Source organism: Callorhinus ursinus, unplaced genomic scaffold (assembly GCF_003265705.2).
Source record: "Callorhinus ursinus isolate GAN/ISIS: 27379988/994484 unplaced genomic scaffold, GSC_fseal_2.0 scaffold21, whole genome shotgun sequence".
Taxonomy (NCBI): domain Eukaryota; kingdom Metazoa; phylum Chordata; class Mammalia; order Carnivora; family Otariidae; genus Callorhinus; species Callorhinus ursinus.
The window spans coordinates 3,990,713-4,000,064 of record NW_027397083.1 but is presented as its reverse complement, the minus strand read 5'-3'; the positions used below and the strand labels follow the sequence as shown (position 1 = coordinate 4,000,064).

Sequence of the window (9,352 nt, the reverse complement as noted above, 5' to 3'; positions counted from 1 at the left end):
CCCCCCCCCTGTCTTTTTTTTCCTTTTTCTTTTTTCCCTTATTAGAAAAAAAAAAAAAAAAAAAAAAAAACTTAAAAAAAAAAAAAAAAAAAAAAAGGTGTTCCCCCTGCCCCCAAATTTATATAACATAACACATTTGCAGAAGCAGGGCACAAAATACAAATGTACAATGGAATAAATAAATAAAAGGCAAATATCCATATAGTCATGATCCAGGTCAAGGAAAATTATTTCCATTACCCCCAAGCCCCATGCATGATCCCTTTTCCCCACTCTCTCCCCACAAATAACCACTATCCTGACTTTTATGTTCATCTTGTTTTTTCAAAAAATAAGTTTCTGGGGTGCCTGGCTGGTGCAGTCTGTACAGCATGTGACTTGTGATCTCAGGGTTGTGAGTTCATGCTAGAAGTGGAGCTTACTTTAAAAATAAATAAATTAAATATTTTAAAAAATAAATACATATTTTTTATGTAAATGTATGTATTTTTATAAATACATAAAAAAATAAGTTTGTAACAAAAACATTTTACTAGGGGTGATGTTAGAAATAAGAGGAAAATAACTCCAGAAAGAAATATGTGTTTCAATCAGCTTCTTTCCCCCTTTAAAGAAATAAAATGAGCTATACAGGAGATCAAATGTTTCTGCTCAGAATGACTGGTTCAGAGGAAGAAGGCTTACAGATCAAAATCTATCACCTCATTTATATAAATTCCCCTTGCATCCCAGGGAAGAATTAAGAATGGGTATTTGAAGTAAGTGTTTTCAAGAGGAAGAAAGGACATGGTCATAAATATATCTTTGAAATTGCTCTTGGTCAGTAGAACAAACTGCATAAAAGGTAATCTAAATCTTTGGGAAGATAACTTGATATTCTTACCTGTAAAACTTTACCATGGACCACAGTTCCAAGGACACCTGAACACAGTCTTGGAGTTAAGCCTGTGAACAACCCACGCTTCCCATCGATGCTCGCAATGTGCTGAGCTGAGAACACAAGTCAGAGATTTAAATTCCAGCTGGAAGAAATGGTTACACAGAAATTTCATGTCAACAGGCTTTCTAAATCTTTTCTTTCCATAACTCCTGCCTACCTAGCATCGTCCTCAATGTCCTCCAAATTCCAAATAAATCAAAAACACTTACCATAACAAAAGAGACCAGGAAGCTGACATACTTGCCGCCCAAAAATATTTCGTCCTATTGTTGGAGGAAGAGGCTCATATCCCACCTTTAAAAACAAGAGACTATATTAATACTAAGCAATATTCCCCAAAATGTCTTGGTTGCAAGGTTATAATTTTTAACCCCAGTGAAAATGCAGTGTATATTTTCCAAGGCAATAATGAAGTATCATCCTTGTCAGTTTCTTATTGTGTCAACTGATAAGACTAGTTTCAATAAACTCCAAGCTTTCTTTTGGTTCAAACTCTACGAAGTAAAATATGTAGCTGAGATAGACTAACATAAAACTGAAAATAAAATAAGGCAACTTTTGTGTTAGGCAAGTTACAGTTTACTAAGGAGTATCACAAATATTTTCTAAAGAAAATCTAACACTTTTTAAAAAAAGATTTTTTTTAAAGATTTTATTTATTTATTTGAGAGAGAGAGAATGAGAGATAGAGAGCACGAGAGGGAAGAGGGTCAGAGGGAGAAGGAGACTCCCCGCCGAGCAGGGAGCCCGATGTGGGACTCGATCCCGGGACTCCAGGATCATGACCTGAGCCGAAGGCAGTTGCTTAACCAACTGAGCCACCCAGGTGCCCTTAAAAAAAAGATTTTTAAAAAAGATTTTATTTATTTATTTGATAGAGCACAAGCAGGGAGAATAGCAGGCAGAGGGAGAAGCAGGCTCCCCGCTGAGCAAGGAGCCCGATGTGGGACTCGATCCCAGAACCCCGGGATCATGACCTGAGCCCGAAGGCAGATACTCAACTGCCTGAGCCACCCAGGTGTCCCTAAAAAAAAAAAGATTTGTTTATCTTAAAGAGAGAGAGTGTATGCACTGGGGTGGGGGGGGTGGGAGGCAGGGGCAGAGGGAGAATCTCAAGCAGATTTGGCGCTGAGCGTGGAGCCCGACGCAGGGCTCAATCTCACTGAGATCACAAACTGAGCCAAACCAAGAGCTGGGACGCCCAACTGACTGAGCCACCCAGGTGCCCCTCTAACACATTGTGTTTTTTTTTTTAAAGTAATCTCCACGCCCAATGTGGGGCTTGAACTCACAACTGGGAGATCAAAAGACGCTTATACCCACTGAGCCAGCCTGGTGCCCCAAACGCATTTTTTGTATTTGGACAAAACAGAAGACTAAGCCACCATCAACTTTGTATTTGGCTAGGAAGATGAAACACTCAAAAGGCAAATGCAGAGAGAGCTGGGTAGTTCATGTGGGAAATAATTATAAGCTAAATCCATGTTAAACAAGCAGATTGTCATTAACAATCTAATGAAGGCCACTTTAGAGTTAATGATTATCATTTTATTTTTACACTATATTCAGCATTTTTAGTACTAAAGGGAAACTTGAGAGAATGAATGCCATAGAACTTGGTTTTGACCCTCTATTGCCGATTCTTTTTTTTTATTTTTTATTTTTTAAAGATTTTATTTATTTATTTGACAGAGACAGAGAGACACAGCGAGAGAGGGAACAGGGGGAGTGGGAGAGGGAGAAGCAGGCCTCCCACGGAGGAGGGAGCCCGATGCGGGGCTCGATCCCAGGACCCTGGGATCATGACCTGAGCCGAAGGCAGACGCCCAACGACTGAGCCACCCAGGCGCCTCTATTGCCATGATTCTTAACCTGTTCAATTAAATAACTCCTGACTGAGCTCCTTGAAAATGTTACCATACCACTATTTTTAAAACTGAGTATTTTGAAATTACACAAAAATCCTTAAGACACTTGGCAACAGGGTTAAGGATATTTGAATTTTTGAGGCAAGAGCTCTAAATGTCACTAGAAAACCCTTGCCTCCTAAAGAAGTTCTGAGTAATGGGCTCAGATCAGATTTACTGTGAAACGTCACCTCTAGACAATCTAGCTACAAATGTGCCAATTCTGTTTTAGATGTCACAGCACATTTCAAAGTCTTTGTTCTTAGTTAAAATAATTTTTCTTTTTTTTTTTAAAGATTTATTTATTTGAGAGAGCGAGAATGAGAGAGAGCACATGAGAGGGGAGAGGGTCAGAGGGAGAAGCAGGCTCCTCGCCGAGCAGGAAGCCCGACGTGGGACTCGATCCCGGGACTCCGGGATCATGACCTGAGCCGAAGGCAGTCGCTTAACCAACTGAGCCACCCAGGCGCCCTAAAATAACTTCTTTTATAGTAGCCTTTTACATATGGAATCTGAATCCAATAGGTCAACCAAGCAACACACATTCTGGAGAAGCATCAACTCAAGAATAAGAACTGTGGCTTTCCCTAGTGTCTTGCGTATTTTTTTTTTAAAGATTTTATTTATTTATTTGACAGGGAGAGACACAGCGAGAGAGGGAACACAAGCAGGGGGCGTGGGAGAGGGAGAAGCAGGCTTCCCGCCGAGCAGGGAGCCCGATGCGAGGCTCGATCCCGGGACCCCGAGTCCATGACCCAAGCCGAAGGCAGACGCTTAACGACTGAGCCACGCAGGCGCCCCTGTCTTGCCTATTTTGGACAGAAAGGTGGGACAGGAGAGGACAGGGGTTCTGACAACTGCTCCTTCTTTGGTACTATGCATAACGTAATTATGTCAACTCTCAACAAAGGTTTAAAAAAAATGAATGACATGCCCATCACAGGGAATTCTAGAAAGGCAACTGAAAATACTATCGAATAGTGTATCATCAGTTAAAACCTGGCTTACTTGCCTGTGAATATAAAATACCATTTAAGGATTATTTCACAGTAGATGAGAAACTAACGTTAAATGCTTGAACTCTTTCATCTGAACTATTTCCAGCTCAGACAGATGTGATTTTCAGGGTCATGAGCCACATGGGCCGCTGCTGGGAGAGCGCTCAGTGAGTGAATCCTTCCGAAATTTGAATCAGCAACCACTTCATTATCACTTCTGAATGAGCTCCTTGTGTTTACCTGGGTATCTGGTGCTAAAATCTCGGAACAGAATAGCAGCAGTAACCGCTGCAAATAAAAATGAAAGAAAAAAAAGCTAATAAAGTGTTGGTCCCTTCGAATTTCAAATTTGTCTTTTAACACATTTTCTGTCCTGCATTTGGGGCGGCGGAGGAGGTGACTGCTGATTGCAGAGGGGCAGGAGGGGAGGGTTGGGAAGCTCGTGGTGGCAACTGGCCAGAATCAACCTCCGGGAAGAAAAAACAAAGTTCAGAGGAGCCACCAGAACGGGAAGGGCAGGACGGCAGTTGACTACGGGGAAGGATCGGGCCTCCCCGCTTGGCAGGGGGGCGAGCCCTGGGCAAGGCCCACGGGCAGTGGAATAAGAGCCGCGGACAGTGGAAGCTGTCCCTAAGGGGAAGGAAGGGGCAGCAGGAAAGGAGCAGCATCTCAGGGGACTGAAGGCCCGGGAAGGCTGGAGCCGATCGCCAAGCGCCGAAGGCAGCGGCGACTGAACAAGGCGCCGGGCGGGGAAAGGGATGGCGACGACTCATACCTGGATGAGCACCTTCACGTACATGAGCGGCTGGGACAGGATGGTGAGGCCGGAGCCCAGGAGCACCTGACTGGCCGCGTCCGCCATGATGGCACCCGCGGACGGACAGACAGACCGAGCCACCGAGCGACCAAGCCGCTCCCGGATCACGTGCCAGCGCCGCCGGCTTCACTGGCCCGCCCGCGGCGCGCGCGCACGCACGCACCGGCGCGCGCCTCCTCGCCCAGTCCCCGCCCACCGCCCCGCCCCGAGAAACGGCAGGCGCTCGCGAGCCAGCGCAAGTGTCGGGGCGGGGCTTACGGGCCAGGGGCGCATGCGTTCTATAGTGGGATCCGCGCCCTCCACTAGGAATGGCAGTTTCTCTTGCGCTTGCGCAGGCCGGGAGCGTCCGAGGGAGAAGAATGGGCGTGGCAATGGGGGGTTGTGACCCTGACAGCAAAGGCAAGGTCAGAGGAATAAAAGAATTGAAGAGAGTTCTTCGTTCTGCTTTGCCTCTACCATTTGCCCTTTGGGCATTTGCAACATAAGGTACTAGGGTTTTCGGAACCATAAACAACCTAATGGCCAACAAAAAACTAGTTAAGTCTGATATCGAACAATGAACTCATTAGGGGGTTGCTCTTCATTCATTGAATAAATGTCACCTTCTCAGAAATGGCTTCTCTGACCTCTATTTAAATTTACCTGCCCCATATTTCCTACCATATCGTCCGGTAGCACTTATTGTCTGAAATTATTTGTGTCTTCCACCAGAATGCAAGCTCTGTGAGTTCAGGAACTGGGACAGCTTTGTTTACTGTTGTCTATTCAGCGCCCGGCACATACTAGGTGCTCAGTAAATATTGCATAAATGAACAAATACTTCAGTACCCTGGAGGCTGCAGGCTATTAAAGGGAAAAGGAGGGCGCCTGGATGGCTCAGTTGGTTAAGCGACTGCCTTCGGCCCAGGTCATGATCCTTGAGTCCCGGGATCGAGTCCCGCATCGGGCTCCCTGCTCAGCGGGGAGTCTGCTTCTCCCTCTGACCCTCCCCCCTCTCATGCTCTATCTCATTCCCTCTCTCAAGTAAATAAATAAAATCTTTTAAAAAAAGGCAAAAGGAAAAGGGCACTGTCCTTAACCCTTCAGCCTCCAGTTCACATGTTCTGTAGCAAACACTTAGGGGAGGCGGAGCATGGCTCAGAGAATGAAGTACCTAGAGAAGACTTGCGTTTGGTTCCTGGCTCTTCTTTGTATCTAAATGATTCAGGAAACATTTTATTTTCTGTTACTCAGCTTTTGTATCTAAGGATAACAGTACTACCTACCTCTCAGGATTCTTTCTTTCTTTCTTTGAGGGGCGGTGGGGAGAGGGAGAGGGAGAGAATCTCAAGCCGACTCTGGCGTCAGTGGGGAGCCAGGCGCAGGGCTCAATCTCACCGCCGGAGCTAATGAGGTGAGCCAAAATCAAGAGTCAGACACTTAGCCGACTCAGTCACCCAGGCGCCCCCTCAGGGTTATTATTGATTGGCAAGTGGAATTATGTATAGTTTAAGATTTTTAAAAAACTGTACATTGAAATAGTTTGGGTTTTTTTTTTTTTTTTTTTTTTTTTTTTTAGAGAGAGAGAAAGCCTGAGCGAGGGGTGAGGGGTAAAGGGAAGTTGAGAATCTTCAGCAGACCCTGCACTGAGCACAGCCTGACTTGGAGCTCCCTCTCAGGACCCTGAGATCATGACCGGAGCCAAAATCAGGAGTTGTTCACTCAACCAACTGAGCCACCCAGGAGCCCCTGAAATAGTTTTAATTATTATTATTATTTTTTAAGATTTTATTTATTGACAGAGACACAGCGAGAGAGGGAACACAAGCAGGGGGAGTGGGAGAGGGAGAAGCAGGCCTGCGGAGCAGGGAGCCCGATGCGGGGCCCGATCCCAGGACCCTGGGACCATGACCCAAGCCGAAGGCAGACGCTTAACGAATGAGCCACCCAGGCACCCCAGTTTTAATTATTATTATCCTGTATTCAGCATGGTGCTAGGTGGTACTGGGGGGCAGTTTATAAAGCCAGAAGGAGCATGGTCTTTGAAGGCTAATAGACCTGGTCTAAATTCCATTTCTACTAGTTATTAACTATGTGATGGTAGGCAGTCACAGGACCCCTTTGAACCTTCTTAGACAAATAAGGATAGTAATGTCTACTCCACACAGTTGTGAGGATTGAATGAAATAATATGCCTACCCAGCTTGGCTCACAAAAATATATTAAATTGTAGGGGTGCCTGGGTGGCTCAGTCGGTTAAGTGTCTGCCTTCGGCTCAGGTGATGATCTCAGGGTCCTAAGATGGAGTCCTGCATTGGGCTCCCTGCCCAGCAGGGAGTCTGCTTCTCCCTCTGCCCCTCCCCTCTGCTTGTGCTCACTCTTTCTCTCAAATAAATAAATAAAATCTTTAAAAAATATATATGCATATATATATTAAATTGTAGCTTTTAGAATTACAAGAAACTTACAAGTTGCTTCTAACTGAATCCAGAAATTATTTAGACATCAGTACATTTGATAACTGACAATAGTGTCTAACCAGACAATAATTAATTACCAATAGAGACCATCTACGAAGAGCACTCTTTTTTCTTGATTTTGTGCATTGGTGGTGCCAAGAAAATATCCATTGTCTGCCCCACCGATGCTTGTGGGCACTGAGAGGTAGAGCCTCTTGCAAGGATAGGTGGGTGGGGAATGCAGGCTGCTCTACCGTATTCTCCAACGGTGCAAAGCAGAAGCTACCCATAAAGTTTTGGGAGAATCTGCAGAAAGGGAACTGAAGCCAGTATCATAGATAAGCAAAGTGCAAAACGTATAGGTTTGTTATACCAGCTGCCCGAGCTGTGTACTCTGCAACTCACAGAGACTATGATCTGGATCAGTGATGTTCCCTGATAGAGTTCAACATGGGGAGTTGTAGTTGGTGATCCATATTCAAGTGGTGAGAGGAATAAGTCAAGGGGCGCCTGGCCGGCTCAGTAAGTGGAGCATGCGACTCTTGATCTCAGGGTTGTGTGTGTGAGTGCCATGTTGGGAGTAGAGATTACTTAACAATAAAATCTTTAGAGGTGCCTGGGTTGCTCAGTTGGTTAAGTGTCTGTCTGCAGCTATGTACAATGTTTATATACCCCCAAATTAAAATCTTTCATATATATAAGCAGCCAATTAGGAAATACAGTGGAGTAAAAGACCCTATTTATAATAGCCATCTAAAACAATGTGACACTTGGGAGGTCTGGGTGGCTCAGTTGGTTGAGCATCCAATTCTTGGTTTTGGCTCAGGTCATGGTTTCCGGGTCATGGGATCAAGCCCGGGGTCTGGCTCTGCGCTCAGCACGGAGTGTGCTTGAGAGAATCTCTCTCTCCCTCCCCCCACATTCTGGTTAAGTGTCACCCTTTTTTGGAGTTTATTTATTTATTTGAGAGAGAAAGAGTGAGCGCACATGAGTGGGGGCAGCTGGGGGAAGGGTTGAGAGGGAGGGAAATTGAGGTGCTGAAATCAAAGGAAAGGCACATGGAGTTGTGAGAGAGGCCGAAAAAGTGGTGACACCTTGTTGGGCCCCGGGGGCAGGTTGAGGGGCAGAAAGGGCAAATGACCCCTGGGCAGAGGAAACAGTATCGTATTTCTTACCACAATGCTGCTTTGAGAGTTACTATGTAATGTACTGGTGCTGTATTAGTTTCTTATTGCTATTATATTATCACAAACTTAGTGGCTTGAAATGACACAAATTTATTATCTTCCAGTTCTGGAGGTCAGAAGTCTGAAATAAGTCTTACAGGGCTAAAATCAGGCTGTTGCCAAGGCTGTATTGCTTCTAGAGGATCCAGGGGAGAATCTGTTTCTTTGCCTTTTCCAGCTTCTAGAGGCTGCCTGTATTCCTTGGCTCATGGCCCCTTCCTCCATCGATCTGACCTCTTCTTCATCACAGCTCTTCTTCTGACTGATCTTCCTGTCTCCTTTTTATGAGGACCCTGGAGTTTTAGGACTCACTCGAGTAACCCAGGATAATCTTTTTGTCTCAAGATCAGTAATTTAATATGTCTGTAAAGCCCCTTTTACTACAACAAAGAATTATTATTGAAAAAAAATTTTTTTTTAATTTTATTTATTTACTTGACAGAGAGAGACACAGCAAGGGAGAAAACACAAGCAGGGGGAGTGGGAGAGGGAGAAACAGGCCTCCCATGGAGCAGGGAGCCCGATGCGGGGCCTGATCCCAGGACCCTGGGATCATGACCTGAGCTGAAGGCAGACGCTTAAGGACTGAGCCACCCAGGCGCCCTGCTACCAAAAACTCTTAATGAAGAATTCTTCCTTACTGATTTGAAGTCGCCCTTAATTATATACAATTTTTTTTAAGATTTTATTTATTTATTTGAGAGAGAGAGAGAATGAGAGATAGAAAGCACGAGAGGGAAGAGGGTCAGAGGGAGAAGCAGACTCCCTGCTGAGCAGGAAGCCCGATGTGGGACTCGATCCCAGGACTCCAGGATCATGACCTGAGCCGAAGGCAGTGGCTTAACCAACTGAGCCACCCAGGCGCCCAATTATATACAATTTTTAATGCACTGTGTTCTATTGCTGGACTTTCTTTCCCTCCCCTCCCCTCCTTCCCTCCCTCCCTCCTCCCTCCCTCCTTCCTTCCTTCCTTCCTTCCTTCCTTCCTTCCTTCCTTCCTTCCCTTCTTATGGTTGTAACTCTTTT

The 9,352-nt window shown here is 45.2% G+C and overlaps 1 protein-coding gene across 2 annotated transcripts in view; it reads right to left on the bottom strand.

Annotated features, from left to right (window-relative positions):
- The window catches only part of MTCH2 (mitochondrial carrier 2), a 19,871-nt gene extending 14,731 nt beyond the window's left edge, over window positions 1–5,140 (bottom strand). The window contains exons 1-3 of one of the 2 annotated variants that reach the window (XM_025878646.2): window positions 4,621–5,140; window positions 1,150–1,234; window positions 884–990 (exon numbers count right to left, since the gene is read on the bottom strand). In XM_025878646.2, the coding sequence (XP_025734431.1) occupies window positions 884–990; window positions 1,150–1,234; window positions 4,621–4,707 (279 nt within the window). In that variant the 5' untranslated portion in view covers window positions 4,708–5,140. The remainder of the gene's footprint in view (window positions 1–883; window positions 991–1,149; window positions 1,235–4,620) is intronic. The other variant, XM_025878647.2, reaches the window with a different exon arrangement.
- Between the last annotated feature and the right edge of the window lie 4,212 nt (window positions 5,141–9,352).